This window comes from Triturus cristatus, chromosome 3_1 (assembly GCF_964204655.1).
Source record: "Triturus cristatus chromosome 3_1, aTriCri1.1, whole genome shotgun sequence".
In the NCBI taxonomy this organism is placed as follows: domain Eukaryota; kingdom Metazoa; phylum Chordata; class Amphibia; order Caudata; family Salamandridae; genus Triturus; species Triturus cristatus.
The window spans coordinates 469567868-469587993 of record NC_140583.1 but is presented as its reverse complement, the minus strand read 5'-3'; the positions used below and the strand labels follow the sequence as shown (position 1 = coordinate 469587993).

At 45.2% G+C, this 20126-nt stretch overlaps 1 protein-coding gene across 2 annotated transcripts in view; it reads right to left on the bottom strand.

Moving 5' to 3' along the window:
* The window catches only part of ADAMTSL3 (ADAMTS like 3), a 2432792-nt gene that overhangs the window by 443349 nt on the left and 1969317 nt on the right, over positions 1-20126 (bottom strand). For both annotated transcript variants that reach the window (XM_085644288.1, XM_085644289.1), the window contains exon 20: positions 15547-15700. In XM_085644288.1, coding sequence (XP_085500414.1) covers positions 15547-15700 — 154 coding nt within the window. The remainder of the gene's footprint in view (positions 1-15546; positions 15701-20126) is intronic.

The window sequence follows — 20126 nt, the reverse complement described above, 5'->3', positions numbered from 1 at the left end:
CCAGCACCCACTGACGGCCATGGTGTCTTCTTGGGGCTCGAGGGCCAAATGTTGAAGCAACAGCGCCTGCAATCAAAGGCAGTCATGTCAGTCCAGAGGCACATGCGGGTGATGAAGACAACATTAGTCAACATGGACACTAACATTAGCGGCATGGCTGCGGGCATTCGGGACATGTCCCAGTCAATCCAGCAGTTGTGCAGCAAATTAGATGCTGACATCGAAGCACGGCGCCGGGAACGCCAGAGACGGGACACCACCAGCAGGGCACTCAACCGTCTGGCAACTGCGACTTCTCTGCTGTGCCGGCGCTCTGTGACGATGCAGGAGGGCCTAACACAGTGCTGCAGCGACCTGTCTCGGGGGATGGTGCAGGTGACAAGTGCACTAGGGGTGCTATTGACCAGTCAGGCGTCGACAACTGCTGCAGGGGATGCTGCGGAGAGCATCGACACCAGCAGCAGCATCACACCCCCCGTCCCAGAAGCACGCAGGAGCAGCAGGCGGCTTGGGGTTGGCTCTAGTGAGGATGCACAGGCCGTGCAATCCACCACTGCAGCGCGTATGCGCAAACATTGATGTGGCCCAGCTTAGCCACTTCCCATTGGGTGACGTAACCCTGGACATACTCCTTGTATAGATGGTATATTGCCAGATTGGCCTGTTCATGTGTTCATGGCGTGGTGCCACATTAAAACTACGTCAGGACTTCTCACAACTCGCTGTGTCCCCTTACTTACTCAGAAATAGTTGCATGTGATCACTGCCCGTCTCTCTCTCCCATCGATTGCAGTTGGCACTCTAGCTGCGTTGCCCTCTGGCTGGCCTGACTCATCCTCGTTGTCCTCAAAATATGTCAGTTCCACATCTGTACCTTTTTTCGTGGCAAGGTTGTGCAGCATTGCACAAGTGGCAATAATCTTGCAGCAGGTGATGGGTTTGTACTGGCGTGCGCCTCCGCTCTTGTGGAGGCAGCGGAACCTGCTCTTCAGTAGTCCAAACGTGCGCTCCACCACATTGCGTGTTGTTTTGTGTGCCACGTTGTATCGTCTCTCACTCTGGGTTGCTGGGTGTAGGTAGGGAGTGAGGATGAATGACCGGCATGCATATGCACTGTCGCCTGGATGAGTAAAAGGGAACCATCAGTAACAAGCCTCTATACACTATGATTTGCAGGTTTCAAGGGGCGTCACTGTTACTTACCTAGCAGGTATCCCTCTCCGAATTCTCCGGCACTCAGTCGTGTGTAGATCCCACTATTCTGGAAGATGTAAGAGTCGTGGGTGCTCCCCGGACACTTTGCAACTATATCTGTGATGATGTTCCCTGCATCACAGATCACCTGCACATTGATGGAGTGGGTGGACTTCCTGTTCCTGTAGATGTGCTCTGTATCAGCTGGAGGACAGATTGGGATGTGTGTACCATCAATACAGCCGATGACATGGGGGAACTGTGCCATGTGATAAAAGTCTGTTTTTGTTTTCTGCAGTGCAGCCTGTGTGTTCGGGAAGCTTATGTAGTGGTGCATTCTCTGCATCATGGCATCCAGGACCTTCCTGAAGAAACGTGACAGGCAACTCTGGGATACCCCACCCACCGCAGCTATCACCACCTGATAACTGCCGGATGCCAACAGATGTAGGCTGCAGAGCACCTGCACATGTGGGGGTATGGCGTGCGCCCTTCTTATTGGATGGTCCAGGAGTGGGTGTAGGTCCCTGATTAAGTCCATGATGGTTTCGGGGTCTAGCCTGTACCTCTCATGTATCTCTGCATCAGTCAGCTGGAATAGTGTGATGCGCTGTCTGTAGATTTGTTCCTCCCGTCGCCACACCCTCAGTCCTGCTGCCTGTAGACGTAGGCGCCTTGCAATGACGTACATAGCGGCCATGTTGTCCACGCTGTTGCATTTTGGGTTTGATTATATGCATTGTTGATGGTTACCACCTGCTTTCAATCCGTGTTAATTACCGACTCTTATTTACCGATTTTCCTGGATTTCTTATTTACCGAGTGCTCCTACATGTCATTTTAGATTTTACCACTTCATATTTACCACTTCATGTTTACCGATTCGTTAATTTTGTCTTCGGTAAATATGAATCGGTATTTTAGAATTCGGTATATATGATTCGGTATTTACCGCCTCATATTTACCGAAAAGTCGTTTTTGGACTCCTACATCTCACTTGTCTGAATACCGGTCGGTAACGGCATATTTACCGAAAATCGGCCGTTACCGACCGGTATTTGGCTACCTACATGAGGCCCTATGAGTGGTGGGCGGAGATTTCCCTTGCACCTGAACTAAGGAACCAGCCAGGAAGAAGGACTAGGAAAGCTGGAGGAGGAATACTGCTCCTGTGCTGTATCCGTTGAGGTTGGCCTGCAGTGGTTGCTCCTGTCTTAGGCAGGGAAAGGACTAGACTGTGCTTTCATCACCTGCTGTTAGAGTTTTCTCCAAGGGCTTGAAGTAGAGTGTGCCTTCTGTTGGAAGTCTCAGGGATAGAAAAGACTTCAAAGATCACTTCTGGGAAATCAGGGGGAACCTTTGCCAAGGAGAAGAGCTGGAGAAACTGAGGAGGAATACTGCCCCTGTGCTGTTTGCTATCTGGGGTGGCCTGAAGTGGCTACTTTCTGCCAAGGAAAGGGAAAAAGGACTTTGCTGTTTACTGTGTCCTCTGCTTGAGGAAGATCTCCAAGAGCTTGAAGAAGAGCTTTCCTCTTGTTCTGAAGTCTCAGAGACACTAAGACTTCACCCCCAGCTCTCCTGAAATTCCTTGCTGGGAGTTCTGACCTTCTAAGAGGTGCCTGCTGTTGGTTGTTGGTTTGGACCTCTGGAGGCAGTTTGCCGCTGTGAGCTGGAAAAGTAACGCAACTTTGAGAAGCGTGACGCATCCGTACCTTTTTCTGACGCATCGCCGAAGAAATCGTCACAGTGCCAGCCCATGGCTCGAGGAATCATCACACGCCGCATTGAGTGCACCGATCTCTGAAGTCCGGGACCACCGCACCAATTCCGACTCAAGCCCTGCTGTGCGGCTACAAGAACCCACACATCGTCCCAGATTGTCACATCGCATCGAGGTGCCAAGCCTGTGGCATCATAGGGGGATGCAGAAAGGAACGGACGCATCACCTTCCCTGCAACCCTTTTTGTTTGTGTGCAAGACGCAGCCAAGATACTTTGTGTGAAAAGTGTTGCATCCGCAATTTGCTTTGAACTGAACTATTTCTAACATTTGAAAGTCATATTTGTATTAAGGTATTGTGCATTTTTGTCATTTGGTCTTGTTTGGTTTAGATAAAGATTACTTATTTTTCTAAACTGGTGTGGTGTCCACTTGCAGTGTTTTCACTGTATTAGTGTATGTGTTCACAAATGCTCTTCACACTGCCTCTGAGATAAGCCTGTCTGGTCATGCCAAGCTACCAAGGGCATATTTTAGAAGTGTATCTCCCTTACCCTGACTAGAAGCAAGGGTCCCTATTTGGACAAAGGTGCCTTCCTCTTCTAACTAGAGACTCCCATTTCTAACAGGCAGCAATAGTAATTTTTAATGAATATTGAATTAATAGTTAACTGTTGTTGTGGTCATCTCTAAATTAGCCAGACAGTGCCACCCTGTGGCAGAGCGTCAGAAGTGCCGGCGTTCAAATTAAGTCTGGATCATACTCTTAAAAAACTACCAACTCCAGATCTCCTAGACAGCTCTCAGGACACAATCATTCCTACCAGGTCACACGTTTCATTACCATAGGTCTGTGCGGTCAGACTCTACTGCGCTATTAGACAGTGGCATGCTCTAGGGTGGAAATGACGCCGCACAGAACCCTAGGGCAGCTTCTCTTTCTTGGTCTCGAAACTCTTAACAGATTTACTGAAGAGAGCTCGCGAGACAGGGATGTCCTTTAAAAAGGCATCCTACTGCCCCTGGAACTAGCTAATATGGCTTCAGTGCAGTGTGAGTGAGTGGAAACGATCACTTAGACAGTCACTAGTGGTCACATGGGCTGGACCAGGAGCCAAAAGCAAACCTGGCAAAAATGTTCAAACCAGCCCCCTCACTTCTTTCCCACTATGTTTCCATCTATTTTGTTTCTCTCTCTTCTCACTCTCCATGATCTCGCCCTGTACTCTCTCTTTCCTGCCTCCCTATCTCTTTGCTTATGTCCCTCTGTGCCCACTACAGTAAGTGGTCTTGGGACTTAAAAACAACTCCAACTCACTGGGAAATGCCCAGTGAGGTAACAGGCCAGCCCGGCCCTGCTTTGCACTACCCTTCGTGTGTCCTAGGACTTTTACTGCATGAAGTACGCTGATGCATGCAACACACCAGTATATATCCCCCAGTCAATTTGCTGTTTAACGCTTCTTACTTTACACTTGAGATCACGCCTCCCTCACCCCGGTACCTTGTTTTCGAGTGCTATCCTTTCCTGGGCAGTTTTTGCTGTTACCAGGATCAGTGGCTTGACAGGAGGGCTGAATGGGTTAAATTTGTGGCATAACTCCTTATTTTCTCTACTTTGTTTGACAAAGTTTATTCCCTTGGCCTCCATATTTCACCGCTGCTATATGTATTTCTTTTCACCATCTGCACTTGCTGCACCATGGAATGTAATCCCACCGTGTGTTGCAGATGGGGAGACATTTATCAGGAGGGTCTCAATATCAGTAAGAGTGCATACCCCCTCCAAGGATCAGCTCTTGAATTTGATGAGGCACAGACAGGTCCTGCAGGTATTAAGTTTATCTATGATGTCAATACCAAGGGAAGCAGATGCCCCACAACACAGAGGTGAATATAGCAATATTAGCAGCACACATTGCAAGACTCAGTGTTCCTTTGGCGCCATTAGGTATTAATTGTAAGCTGACTGAATGGAATGGTACTTGCTGCTCAAACACTGGACGGGTGAAGGACCTGGTCTGCTATGCCAAGATGACATCCTATGACCTGCAAGGTATATATATGGATCTCTGCAGTGGTTGCAAGGGGACTAAGAGTTATCTAAAATGAGAACAGCAAATGTTAACATTCAATTGCAACAGTCTACTCACAAAATGTCTGTTCATCTTGCTCCACGTGCCTTATTTAGTGAGAATAATCATTATGATAAGAAAACTGTTAGAAAGTGAGGTTTCTGGCTGATAGAGTATAACCCTGTCCAAGCAGGAGCCACAGTCCTAGTCAGGTTCAGTTATATACACAACCTGAATGAACCTGTTCTCACCCTCTGTTTGCTTGTCACAGAGCAGTCAGGCTCAATTTAAGAGGCAATGTGTAACGTATTTGAGCAACACTTTAATTACAGTAAAAAAGTGAAAACATCACAAAAAGACTCTACAACAGTTTGGAAAAATAGAGAACTTTTGAAGTGGGGGAGACTTCAAAGAAGCATATAAAGATCACAAGGTCCCTGCCTTTTCTGCCCTGGCTCCAGATTCACTACAGGGGGGTATGCAGCTCTTTGTGTGGGGACAGGCACAGTCCTATTCAGGTGCAAGTGTCAGCTCCTCACTCTCAATCTACCTCAGGAAGGCCCATTAGCCTGGCAAAGGTCACCCCCCACCCTTTGTGTGACAGTCTAGAGGGAATGCACAAAGCCCAGCTGTCACCCAACCCAGACGTGTATTACGATACAGGCAGAAGCACAGAATGGTTAAAGTAAGACAATGCCATGTTTCTATAGTGGTATTTTCAGACTTACAATTTAAAATCCGACTTCACCATAAGTTGGGATTTTAAATTATGAGCCCAGAGACACCAAACAACAAATCTCTATATTTTCCCAATTTGAAATTACACTCTGAAGATGTTTTAAGGCAACCCTAATGTTAACCTATGGGAGAGACAGGCCCTGCAACCACCAGGACATGTAAAACTCAAAAGTACATGTCCTGACTTTTAAATACACTGAACATTGCCCATTGGGTTGCCTAGGGCCTACCTTAGGGATGATTGATATGTAATAAAAGTAACAGTTTGGGCTGGCAACAAGGTTAACTTGTTAGGTCGAAATGGCAGTTTAAACTGCACACACATGCTTTGCAGTGGCAGGTCTGAAACATGTTTAATAGCTACTGAAGTGGGTAGCACAATCAGTGCTGCAGGCCCACTAGTAGCATTTTATTAATAGACCTGGGCATATAAAGTGCACTTTACTAGGGACCTACAAGTAAATTAAATATGCCAATTGTGGATAAGCCAATAATACCCTGTTTAGAGTACAGAGCATATTCACTTTAGCACTGGTTAGCAGTGGTAAAGTGCACAGAATCCTAAAGCCAGCAAAAATGAAGTCAGCAAAACATGAGGTTAGAAGACAAAAAGTCAAGGGAAATCATGCCAAGGATGCCAGGTCTAACAAAAATAAATAAGATCTCTGAAGAGGAAAAGGGGATCCGAGTGTCTTCTTAAGAACTGAAAGTGTAATTGATACGTGGATCACATTGGTGCGGTCCGTTATGCAGGACCTCTATTCAGCATGATCTTTCTTAATATGGGCATGTAGTACAGACATGGTTAAAGTTATTTCCCTTTAGTAAAGAGTTTCATGTGTCCACTTAAATGAAACAACACAGATAAATTAAATCTGATCTCAGAAATTTAGAGATCTGTTTTAAAATCTGCAGAAAATACTGATGTGCATAATACTGGTATTTTTCACCAAACTAACAATTATATTTTAAGTGTTGCGTAGGCTGATTTTTATTTGTTTCTTTCCCCAATTCTTTTGGAGAGCGCTTATAAAACTATTCCGTCTTCCCACCTTCACCTTATTTCCATCCTTTTTGTTGTGACTTATTTTTTCTAAATTGTATGGCATTAATCATTTTGTGTTCTTCTGTTTTTGGGCCTTTGCACTTTTAGCACTATGGGCCAGATGTACAATGCATTTTACAGATGGGCCGTTTGCGACTAGTAAAATGCATTTTGAAATGTACTTACCCTATTTTGCGTTTCGGTATCCTATTACTGACTCGCAAAATAGGATTTGCGAGTCGCTGTTAGGAAGGGGCATGCCAAGAGCATCCCTTTCTAACAGCGAGTCGCACTGGTACGCAACTAAATGCAGTCGCAAATATTTACAGTTTACCATTAATTTCAAATTGGTGGTAGGCCATTCGTAAACGGGAAGGGGCCTCAAAGGCCACTCTGAAAACAATAAAAGGAAACTTTAAAAAAAAATTTGGAAAAGCATCCCACTTTCCTTTAAGGAACATGGGATGCATTTGAAGAGAAAAAACTGCTTTATTTAAAAAACAGTCACATGCATGGTGGTCTGCTGAGCGCAGCAGGCCACCATCACTGTGACTGCCGGCCATTCCCAATGGGTCCATAATTGCGACCTGCCTCATGAATATTAATGAGGAAAGTCCCTTGCAACCCATTTGGGAATCGCAAACAGTGTCTGATGGCTCCCCTGTTGTGAGATGTTTATTGATCACAGACAACAGACAAAGACCTCTGGGTGTTGGGAAGGTGTCCCATACCTTGACAAGCTGACCCGAGGGCTGCGCCTAGCCTTTTCCTGAGCTTCAAAGGATGCCTACAATGTCAGTGGCAGATGAAGCTCACACTTAGGTCTGCTCCATTTTATCTTGTTAGTCAGGCTGGCACTCATCTCAGTGGGAGGAACTGGCCAGAATTGGTTCAGCGGAGGGACAGAGGCTTGCCCTCCATCCCCAGCCTGGCATTGGGCATAAAAAAGACTCCATAGACCTCTTTTCAGAACACTCCTGGACCGATGTAGCATCAGAAGAGGGATTACTCTGCATTATGAAGAGCCTGAAGGGAGACTGGACCTGCTTGCCATAAACCCAGGATCCCAGTACTGACAACAAGGCTTAGTTGGCTAACCTCCTGTTTGAGCTACGGGGACACAACAAGCTTCCAGAAGCCTCTCTCCCTGTTACTTCCCTGCTGATAAATTCCAACTGTTATAAACTAATGGGGTAACCCCAACACTGTCTGTGGACCTGGTTACCGTATAATATAAACAAATGGTCCTAGACTCACTTAGCGCGCATCAAGTCAGAGACGTTCACAAACTTTATATTTTTATTTTTAAATGAACCACAAAGGAAAATAACATTACCAAATATATACCAATTAGAAGACTGCCGTGAGAAAAGGGGGTGTAATGTAATAGTGCTCGTGTGTGCAGCAGATGGGAAAAGAAAAGACTTCAGAGTGAAGATAACTTGAAACCGAATGATCGCAACCATTTTACAGTCCACACTGGTTATTAGTAGAACATACACCAGTGTTTTATGGCCTATCCACAATATATCCTTACATCCTAATTTTTATACAGTTCTTTAGTTGCAGAGAGTCATCATCTGTTTGTTGGACAGGGAAGAAGTAGAATATGGTACAGGCCCAGATTTGGGGGTATGTGTCGATGTTTCGACCCGACTTATTGCGTAGGGGTAGTTATAAACCTCTGCTTGCGGATCTTCCTCAGGACAATGGAAATGTGTGAGGCAACCTAGAAGGATAAGCGTAACATTAAATTATGTATTGTAAAGCAAATCCAAAATTGAGTCCTATGTGCGCCTAAACTACTAACAGGAGCCTATCATTGGCAGAACCAGTCACAACTCCCGGGAATGGGTCGGCTTTAAACAAAAGGAGGTGCATGTCAGGATACCAATTAAAGTAAGACTAATAAATGGAAGTGTAAAAACATTCAAGATCCCTTACCACATGACAATGCGGTATGGAACGCTTAGCAAAACATCTAATACGCTGAAATGCTTGAAGGGGTATCCCAATGCAAATCCAATTTTAGCCGCAACCGTGGTGCTGGCTTAAAGTGCAATAGATGCTCTAAGCGTTCCAACGACAGGGGAACCAGTCACCCTATTTAATCTAGAAAATAAACAAGACATTGAATGTATCCATCTCGCAATACTGGAATTAAGTGCAGGACGATGAAAAGAGGCACCACTGTGGGCCTCAGGGAAAAATACTTTGCAAGTGTGATTACCTTGGAGACGAGGGACTCCTCACCTGTCAGTGTATGGCAGGAAACTGGCTAAAGCTTGAGGCATCTGTAATTAAAGGATGCCAGAAACGTGCACATCTCGCGTGCAAGTCGTAATCAAAGCACCACGCATCGCTGAAGACACACGCTCGGCCCGAGCCTAAAGTTAGAAGAGACCGCGGGAGTGTATTGGAAAACAGACTCCAAAATATAAATAACAGATAGAGCTAAATAACTGGAATGTACCCAATACCTGGTAAATAATTCAGCATTTTGCCTAAGGATAGGGAAACAGGACAAGGACTAAATACATACCTGAAATGTGCTTGCTCACTGGTGACAGTATACCATATTGCCAGTCAAATAATTGAACCAGCGGCACAAGACATATAGATACATGATCACAAATTTCAACTTAAGCTTATAGCTGTATACATTACATTATTAAACATTTAATAATAAGGTGCAATTATATCACTTTTATACATAACACAAATAAGACAACTGTTGTAGCCAACAACAAATAAGGTGTATGACACATGAAACTGAAGTTAAAAACTGTACACAGGACATGACACGATTATATTATTTACATGTAAGACAAGAATGAGACAGCTTTTGTAGCCAAAACCTAAATACAGTGTATGATAGAACGAATGTGAGGTTAGAAAAACTGTACATGGGAAAAGGAGAAGAAACACAATAAAGTTAGATTGGAAATACACACTGGTTAATGAAATATGCTGGATAGGGTGCAATAGGCAAAACCTCAGCCATTATTTAAAGTGACTACTTGCCTGACAATTTCCTCATACTCATTCAGTCCTCTTAGGACAGTATCAAAGGTATGTATCCATTTACATTCTCTAACACTAAGGGTGTTGGTGGAGTTGCCACCCATGGGATTAGTTTTTACTTTCTCAATGACCCACCACTTCAGACTCTCTGCTGGGTGTCTGAACGTGATGAAGTGTTCAACAAGAGGTGCACCCTGAACCTTGCATTGTATTCTACTGCAATGCTGCAGTATGCGGACCTTCCCTTTTTGTGTAGTCTGCCTAATGTACAGGAAGTCACAGGGACATGAAATTGCATATATTACCCCCATAGTGTTGCAATTGGTGTGATCATGCAATGTATGGGTGTAGTCGTGCATGAAAGTTTTAATCTCCTTGGTCATAGGACAGGCCTTGCACTCGCCACATTTAAAAAGCACCTTAACCGGCCGTATAGTCCAAAGTCACAGTTATTGTCCCTAGTTTGTGTGGGAAGTAAAGATTTTACCACATGAACTCTTACGCTTTTGCCTTTCCTGAACACATCCATCGGAGGTTCAGTGATTTCTATCTTATCAGCCACAAGATGTCAATGACGGTTGATGATCTCTCTGACTTCATTGCTTCTGGTGCAATATGTTGTGACACAAATCAATCGTTCCTACTCAGGGGCCACCTTTTGTTTGGGCTCTAAGAGGGACTCACTGTGACAAAACCATTCCCATTTAGGGGCTTTTTTAAGTAGGCTCACCGGGTGGCCTCTCTAGGTCAGGTGGCTCGTCAGGTTCGCAGACTCTTAAAGAAAGTCATGTTTTTTGGTGCAGTTCCTCCGTAGCCTAATGAACTGGCCCAAGGGTTAATTGTCTCTAAGGTTTCGAGGATGTTGTCTGGAGTAACGCAAGAGGGTGTTTCTTTCACTTGCTTTTCTATACAATGTGGTGTGGAACCTGCCCTCATCTGCCCTAATCCAGATATCCAGAAAATGCAGCTCTTTGTTGTTGAATTCAAGTTAAAATTGGATGTCATTAGATCTACCATTGAGCCAAAGATGGAACTGGGTAAGTTGTTGCTCATTACCTCTCCAAAGCATCACCACATCGTCTATATAGCGTCTCCAAATTTCTATATGATCTTAATATGCATTCAGGTTGCTCAGAATGTGAGTGTGCTCATAGTTATCCATATAGATGATGGCCCGATCTGGTGCAAAACTTGCCCCCATAGCCACTTCTTTTGTCTGGAGATATTAATCCCCTTGAAAAAAGAAAAAGTTCTTGGTCATGGCGATCTCTAGTAGATCGACTATGAATTCTGTGGAGACTTGGAACGGTCTAGGTCGGCCGTCCAGGACTGTCCTGATGATATCAAGGGCAGCCCTCTGGGGGATGCTTGTGTACAACAACAAGAGGTCCATGGTCACCAGTATTTGCTCATTGGGGCGAAAGGTAGATTATCCACCAACTTAATGGTTTCCATCATATCCCTCAAGTAGGCTGTGGTGCTCTCAGCAATGGGTTTGAGAAAAACGTCCACATACTTACATAGTGGTTCCAAAACAGAGCCACAACCGGAGATCATAGGTCTCCCGGGTGGATTGGACATACGTTTGTGGATCTTAGGTTGTGGGTATATAGTGGGCATCCTGGGTTGCGGGTTATTCAAATAACCATGCTCATGCAAGGACCAAAAACCTTTCTATAGTCCTGCATTGGTGATATTCCTGATGCGCCGTGAAAAGTAAGCAAAAAGATACGGAGGCCACTCTATCCTTGCTGGGGGAATTCCCCGAGAGGGCCGATATTAAGAGATGATAATGGTAACTACCCTCCACATATTTGAAATGTAACAATGGAACAATTAATCTGTGGAGCGCACATCGTTGAGTAAGATCACTCATGAGAACTGTGCCAACATATATGGAGTACTCATTAAGAGCACATAGGATAGAGTCTGGAGAAATAACTAGAGTTGAAAATCAACAACCATGCCCTCTTTCAAATTGAAGGTGCACTAATACACTCATTGTACCCCTTGTCTGGTTGTCAGCTTCTTTGGCATGGTCCTGAGGAAGGTGGTCCATCATTTGTTTCCCACCCACCGAAACGCGCGTCGACCTTCTGATAAACCCTGTTGAACTTAGATCATCAATAGGGGGTGCAGACCAATTAGTTCTAGGCCTTCCCATGATCCAGATATGAAGAGTGGTTGATATTGGATGATGTGAGAATGTGTTTTGATTTTGATTCAGTGAGTTTGATTACTGATGATTGCTGATTATATATATTTGTGTAGGGGTCTGGAACCGCACATTATATTTGTTCCTTAAATGTTTAGGACTGTATAACCATGTATAAAAAATATTGCACATAAATGTAAACGTATATTTTCATGGTTTTGTATTTATAAAAAAAAGGAAAAGGAAAAAAATGTATATGTACTTTCGAATAAAATAATGATGATAAATTAAATCATATGGCTAAAGTGTCAAATTGTATAAATCACATGTGTAGCCCTTATCTCATGTTGTACACATAAACCAAAGAAATATAGGTTGTGAGGGAGCTTGTTATATCTCTTGATATTTCTGATGGTCACAGCGATTTCCTTTGTGGGATCAGCTCTCAATTTGGTGTAGTTGTCTTGTACACCTAATTGTGCAAAGATATCCTTTTTATACTCATCAGTACTTTGAATGACTATTGCCCCTCCCTTATCGGCTGGCTTTATAACTATATCCGTGTTGTTTTTTACCAGTCAGAATCCACCTCAAATAATAGCCACAGTCCTTCTAAGGGTGAACTGCTAAAGTCACTAAATACACCTGTGCTTAACTCTCTCCCTCAAATAATACTCCAATTTTTTACTCTTGTGAATAACGAAGCAGTAGGAACATACCCCACATAGGCATGGCACCAGAGGCCTAGTAATGTCAGCAGACTCCCTCACCCCCTACACCCACAACATCTATGGGAGCAAACTGACAAAAGCCTTAAGGAATCTGTACATGCCATGGACAGGGCTGTACACGTGATACTGCAATCTGCATTTCCACTCCTAAACTAGGAGTGAAAACGTAAATCTGGAATCTACCACTTATTTCATGAGAACTGCAGAACAAACTTTCCAGTCGAGTGCAGGCAGGAGGCATGTATCTTCACTGCCTGCTTCGTGATTTTCCTTGTAACGTCCCTACAGCTGTCCAGCGCTAGTGTGGAGGAAGGGTGAATGGGTCAGATCCAGATTTCAGTATTCCACACACTAGTGCCGAAAGTTTGGACTGGGGAGTGATACATGTATGAAGTGCAAACTGTGCACATGCAGCATTTGCAGGGGCAGCTGGTGACATTTGAAAATGGCGAGCGTAAAAGTGCTGGAGGAGAGCCCCGTAACATAACCTGGACGCTAGCTAACCACTTCGGCGCAAAGGTGGGAGATAAAGCTGCCAAGCCTGGTGTGGTGCACACGCTTCCGTTTATCCTCGCCTCTACCTCTCCTCACCTCTCTCTCTCCAACCGCTATCTGTTTATTTCTATCGCTCTAGCTTATTCGTATCCCGCACACCTGCAATTACCCAGTACAGGCAATCTTCGCCAATGGCACAAAATACACCTAGAAAACAGGGCCAAATTACCCTTTCCCCTTCAACTACAACCAAACTGCTCTTTTTCACACAAACTAGACCTTCCTGTCATTGCTCCCACACCCCTAAACCCATTCCCAAAAACCTAGAACACCCTAAATTAACATCCCAAACATGTGCATTACCGCCAGCTCCCAAAGGCCTAAAGTCACGTCAAAACGCACTCTGAAACTAGGCCCAAAACACACCTTCCCCTCCATGGATTTTCTTCAAAACAATTGCAATCAAAATTAGACCTTCCCAACTCTGATCCCAGCTAAGCAAATCCACCTGGAACCACCTGCAACACCCTACAATCGAACCCCAAAAACATGCAAAACTCACATTTAACATGGGTTCCTATGGCAGCTCTTTCCCTTCCTCGACTTTGCCAAAAAACACCCTTCCCATCGATCGATTCCTCCCAAACTTCCTGCACACCCATCAATTCCACCTCCCTGCCACTCACAGCAGCCCCGTTCCTGTCGATCCACTGGAACCCCCTAAGAAACCCTTCTCCACGCACCCCAACACAGTCCATTGGATAACATTGCAATCCGGGCCTTCACAAAAAATGCTATTTTTTCGCACTTCCACTACTTCGATCATCTTCAAACTCACTGGGACACTAGTTCCAGCCATTCCCAAGAAACCCAGCAAGAATTACACAAATCCATCCACTGGAAGGGGTACGACTTTTCACCCAAACACAAGCCCCCGCAAACCCACAAAAACACCCCAAAATCAGCCAAATCTGAATGGAATTTTGCAAAACCACCCTAAAACCTTCCCAACACCATTATGCATGAACCTGAATCGGGCCCTGAGCCCTAGACTCTGGGAACCCTAGCAAATTTCAACCCTAAACCCTAAGCACCACCCCAACCCTACCACCTAACCCTAAACACCACCCCAACCCTACCACCAGCAGCGGGAGAATTGAATAAAATTAAAACAAAAACTTACCTGACCGCCTCTGCTCCTGGTCCGCGTTGGCACCTCTGCCCCCTTCAAACTGGAACACCACGTCAGCACTGGAGTGGCAACCCCTCAGCCAGGATTGGCTGAGGGCACAGCTTACGCTACGCCCGCCGCCTGCCCATTAGGAGACCGAGGGGCTCCTAATGGGCATGCGCAAGGCAGTAAAAACACAAGTACGCATGACTGGGCACGGGCTAAAAATTACTCTCCATGCCCACTCATGCGCACTTGTGCTGCAGTGCTGCCTTTCCCTGGCTTTTCTTACAATGCATGTCAGTCAACATGACGCCGGACCGGCCACGGTCCGACGTCATGCTGACTGACATGCATTGTCAGTTCTCCCCACCCTCGGCATCTCTTAACTTAAGTAAACTAAGTTCAGAGACACCGAGGAGGGAGCTGCGGGCGCGGGCGGGGGCAGTGGGGCAACGCCCCAACGGACGCACCGCGCCTGAGCATTTGGAAGAAACTCCAATCAGTATTGTGCATTTGCGTGTGTGCAAAATTCACCTTTTCATGGTCTGTACTTGTTCAGATCTGTATAAATCCGTTCTTATGTTCCCATTTCATCTCAGTATGAGTACCAGTGCTCATGTTCTTCCCTTTTTCATGTCATGTTTGCCCACCAGATAGCACATTCTCTTGAGCATGACTTCCAGCCGCTAGATTTGAATCTGAGGCAGGCATCCCAATATCTTTTCCCAGAGCTGGCATGTGTCTGTTCTTTCCCTCCTGTCCTCCAAAACTAAAATTAATTTGTCTCTCATGTCATGCACCATATATCCCCTACTGTGCACCCCAAAAATATTTTTATCAAACTAATTGTTTTTTTACTGGAGTAGTTTGGCACACCCAGACATACATTCACATTTAATGACGTGATTTTGTTTTTAGGGGATGCTGCGCGCCAGTCAGATAAACAATACTTGGTATCAGGATTCTTAGTTCTCTTTCCTTTTGGGTCAGAACACAACTAGATTATGAATATTGTTGGAAACTTGAAAGAGAAACATATAAACATGGTACCCGCAATCGTAGAAAAAGCATTCTATAATTTATGTTTATAGCCTGCTCATTTTGTGCGTGATTTCAGCATCTGACAGTTAACACGTTACACATGATGCTGTGCTACTGAGAAGCTACTGAGATACTCTTAACGAGCGCACTTACTGTTGCAGGCATTCACTTGACAAGACCTGACAAGCAGTGGAGCGGGAAGGCCAGAGCACAGGGATCCATTGATGAGAATCTGCTGGCCTCGCGCTGAGATCTTGTAGCACACCAGCTTCCTTCTTTGGGTTCCCATGCCGCAGCTAACAGAGCACTGCAAAGGCAAACACACGACCAAAGGTAAGGACTGCATCTACTCCACCCGAGCATGTTGTACAAAGCATTAAATCTACTGAGAACCAACATTTTGGATATATAATGAGGCACTTGTCTGTTCATTGCTACAGCTAGAGTGGGCTGCCTCTCAACCTCTTGTGAAGGCCCTCCAGTTCCTTGTGGGACACCTCGCCGCAACTGATATGAACTTTAGACTTAGCCCCATTTTCCTATCAACACCTTTTTGTTTCACAGATCATAGGGGAGTGGGTATGGATATTGACTTTATTTGTAGCAAAAGACGTGTGGTCGCCAGTTGTTTGTCTAGCTGCGTACGTAAGGCTGCACACACATGCACGCACGCGCACACACACCTACTCCAGTGGGACATGAGAGGAGCAGGGCTGGACTGGCAGTAGCGGACACCAGTCATTTCCCTGATGTGCTGGAGGGATGGGAGCCGGTTTTGTGCCTAGGGGGCCTGGTTTTGCAGCAGTGCTGCAATATCGGACCCCTGTAAAAAAAAAAAAAAAAGAAAAAAAAAAGTGAGCGGTGCTTCTTGCTAGCTCCCCCCCAACACCCCTGACCCCCAGTGAAACCCTTCTCAAGCAGTAACCCCAATTCTTCTCAGGGGTAAGCCATAAGCAATTCCTAAATTAAGCTTTGCACAACCCTTAAGTAGCTTGGTACAGAGCAGTCAGGCTTAACTTAGAGACAATGTGTTAAGTATTTGCGCAACACTTCAAACAGTAACACAGTGACGTCACACCCCAAAAGAATTCCACACCAGTTTAGAAAAACAAAGTACATTTTAATAAACAAAACAAGACCAAAATGACAAAAATCCAATCAGTAGAAATAAAAATATGCAGTTATAAAGATTTTATTGAAAATAGCGCCAAAAAGCACAAAGCGCCAACTGTGGCTATCTGATCGCGCTGGGACGGGACAAAGTCAGAAGTTCCGGCCAACTGCGATGGAGCACGGGTCAGCTACAGGAACTCAATTAGGCCTGTTAAACAAAGTACCTTAAATCCTGGTTTGCAGAGAATTACAAGGATCCATGTCGAAGATGTGCGGTGCAGCCAAAGCATTGTGTTGGTTCCGAGATGCGGTGAGGCTGCGATGCAAAGTCGTAAATTTTCGTTGAGGACACCATCAATGAGGGCTAGTGATTCGAAGTCTGGCGTTGAGGATTAGATGTCTAGTGGGGTCGATCCGTCGGTTCCAAGTAGCTGCAAGGCTGTGATGTGGATCTTTGCAACCTGTCCAATCCACGCAGCGACGGCGATGCATCAGTTCTGTCTGGGGTTGTGCCATGCAGTAGAGGAGATGCGTCAGATCTACTGGAACCATACAGGCTGGCAGAGCACCTCAGGCCCACTTCCAAAGGTCCAAGACTAGGGTAGCACCACTTGACATGGTAGATTCACAGATGGCAGAGTCAGGTGATGGGTTCAGGATTGTTGGAGCATTCTGTTCGTGAGGCTCTAGTCAGGAGCAGCGGGGAGGTTCTTCATGAGGGTGGGGGAGTGTCACCCTCATGCAAGCCATGCTAAATGTGAAAAATAAAATGGCAATTAAATGATTTTATTGCCACTTCATTTTACACGAAGCACGCCACAGACGACAGCCTGCCCCGGAGCCAGGAGAAATTCGGGGCAGGTACTCAGCTGCCGATTGGCAGCATAGAAGACTGGAACAATGGCTGACTGGATGCTCTAAAATGTGCATGTCAGTTTGGCCGACTGGTTTACGATGGCCGGTCTGACATGCGCACTTTGCAGCTCTCTAACCCAGCTGTCTTAGCCAGCTGGGTGGAGAACAAGCACAGGCGTCCAGGGCCTGAAGGAGCATCCAGCCAACCCACTCCATGGTGCTTCTCTCATGCTGGTTAACAGCATCAAAAAAGCATGTGGATTGGCTAGGGGAGTTCCTCTTGCATCAGACTGCAGAAGAACAACGAAGAGTACTCGCAGGCTGCTGGTCAGCACAGCAAGGCAGCAGTCCCTCGAGGCAGTAGTCCGGAAAGGCAGCAATCCAACAGAGTGGCAGTCCTTCAGCAGCACATCAGTCCTTCTTCCTGACAGAGTATCCACAGGTCCAGAGGTGTACTGAAGAATTGGTGTCTGAGGTCCAGTATTGATGCTCAATTATGCCTTTGAACTGGGGGAGAAGCTTCTAGAGGCTTTCCTTTTCAGTCTCCAGGTGTCCTGTCTTCCCTGTCCTGGCTTCAGACTAACTACAGGGGGTTTGCAGTCCTTTGTGTGGAGGCAGGACACAGTCTATTTAAGTGCAAGTGGGCTGTGCCCAGCTCTGCACTCCTATCCTGCCAGTCATCGCTCATCCAGGCCAACCTAAGCTCTCTATTGTGTGTGGCTGTTTAGGAGGAATACACAAAGTCCAACTGTCAGCTACATCCAGTCATGGGAACCAGAGACAGGCGACAGGCTCTAAATGGCCAAGGCAGTAAAATGTAAACTTTCTAAAAGTGACATTTTTGAAATTGTAATTTAAAATCCGTCTTTTCTATGAGAGGGGAGTTTTCATTACAATTGTAAAGATACCAAACACAAACTGATTATCTGCTTCCATTTGGAAATTAGAGCTTATTAAATGTAATACTATGGAAGCGGTAGGACTTGCAGTACTGAAAAATGAATTTAAGAGTTTTTCACTACCAGGACATGTAAAACGTAAATTACATGTCCCACGTTTTAAAAACACTGCAACCTGCCCTGAGGGCTATTTAGGACCTAAAATAGGGGTGAGTTATATATATTAAAAAGGAAGGTTTGTGCCTAGCAATAGGTTTCTTTTGACAGGTCGAAATGGCAGATTGAAAACTGCACACATAGGCTGAAATGGCAAGCCTGCGACACGTTCAAAGGGGCTACTTAACTGGGTGGCACTATCAGTGCTGCAAGCCCACTAAAAGAGGGATCAAAACATCAGCGACATACAGTACCATGACTATCACAAATGTCTTGGGTCTATAAATTGATAGTATTGGTACTTCAGCAATTGTGACAGATTGTGTTCATTATTTTTACAGTCACTGCATAAATGTCTGAGCTGTTAAATAACTTTTCAGTGTCCTTGTTGTGCCCCACTAACATTTAATTTCGTTTTTGTGTGTTATTTGATTGTGTAAATACTTTTATTCAGGAATTTTGTAGACATAGAACTTATTTATCTTCTATATTTAGTACTTAGTTTTGAATTTATTCTAAGGGACCACTTGTTCCTTTACAAATACTTGTACCCATGGTCTCTTATAGACCTCTGGCTTCCCTTGTTTCCGAAATCATGCATGCCCACTAGTAGGACTTAATTTACAGACCCTGGGTACACGAAGTACTACTTTACTATGGACGTATAAGTACATGAAAAGTGCCAATTGGGTATAAGCCAATTCTACTATGTTTTAAGGAGAGAACACAAACACTTTAGCACTGGTTAGCAGGGGTAACGTGAACAGAGTCCTAAGGCAAGAACAAATTCAGCAGAATAGGCGGAGTGAAGGCAAAACATTTGGGGTGACCCTGCAGAGAGGGCCAGATCCAACATTGAATATACTGGACATTTAACTTTTAGAAAGTTTCATTTACCCTGCTGGAAACTGGAGGATGTTTCTTTGCATTAAATGTCCTGCAACTGACCAGCCTGTACATGGCCTGTATGAGTTGTGAAAACTGCTCCCAACTCCGCAATAAGGGCCTGGGTGTGGGGAGGTGATTTCCTTCCACCTATAGAAAGACCAAAAAAGGTGAATCCAGGATCTTCATTAACTTAAAAGGAGATCTCCCCCTTCACAAGTAAATTTAATGGGAGACCAGGAGGAAGTAGTCAAGGGAGGAATAGCTTCTCCATCTTCAATTCTGAGGGCAAGGATCACTGTTGGATTGTTTGCAGGAGGTCAAAAAGGAACTGCCAAAAAAGTGGGTTGGGTTGGGCCAGGAACTTTTACCCCATTGGTTAGAGAGGAGGCAGTAGTCAACACCACCCACTTACTTGTGCTAACCATAAATGTGGCACCACAAAGCATCCTCCTAAGAACACTAGCTGAGCCTTTGGAAGGTCAGAAGAGGGCTGGACCTCCTGCCTATGACCCGAGAGAAGCCCTGAATGACTGTACCCGTTCTCTCTTGTACCCAGGACACAAAAGTGTACTCCAAGGGTAAGTTGGATGACCTCCTGTGTGACCCAAAAACAAGCAGCAAGAGGCCTTTTGCCCGTGGTGCCCAGCTGACCAGTTGCATTTGAGTTTGGACTGGACTTCGCTGTAGACCTCTGCCTGACATCTGTCATGGGTGCCTTAGAAATGTTCTACAGTGGTTGCAAACTTTTAAAAACGTTTCCTCCAGAAATTCAGTGAGACCCACCAGAAAATGTATTTGACCAGCAGTTCCACAGTGTTGGAT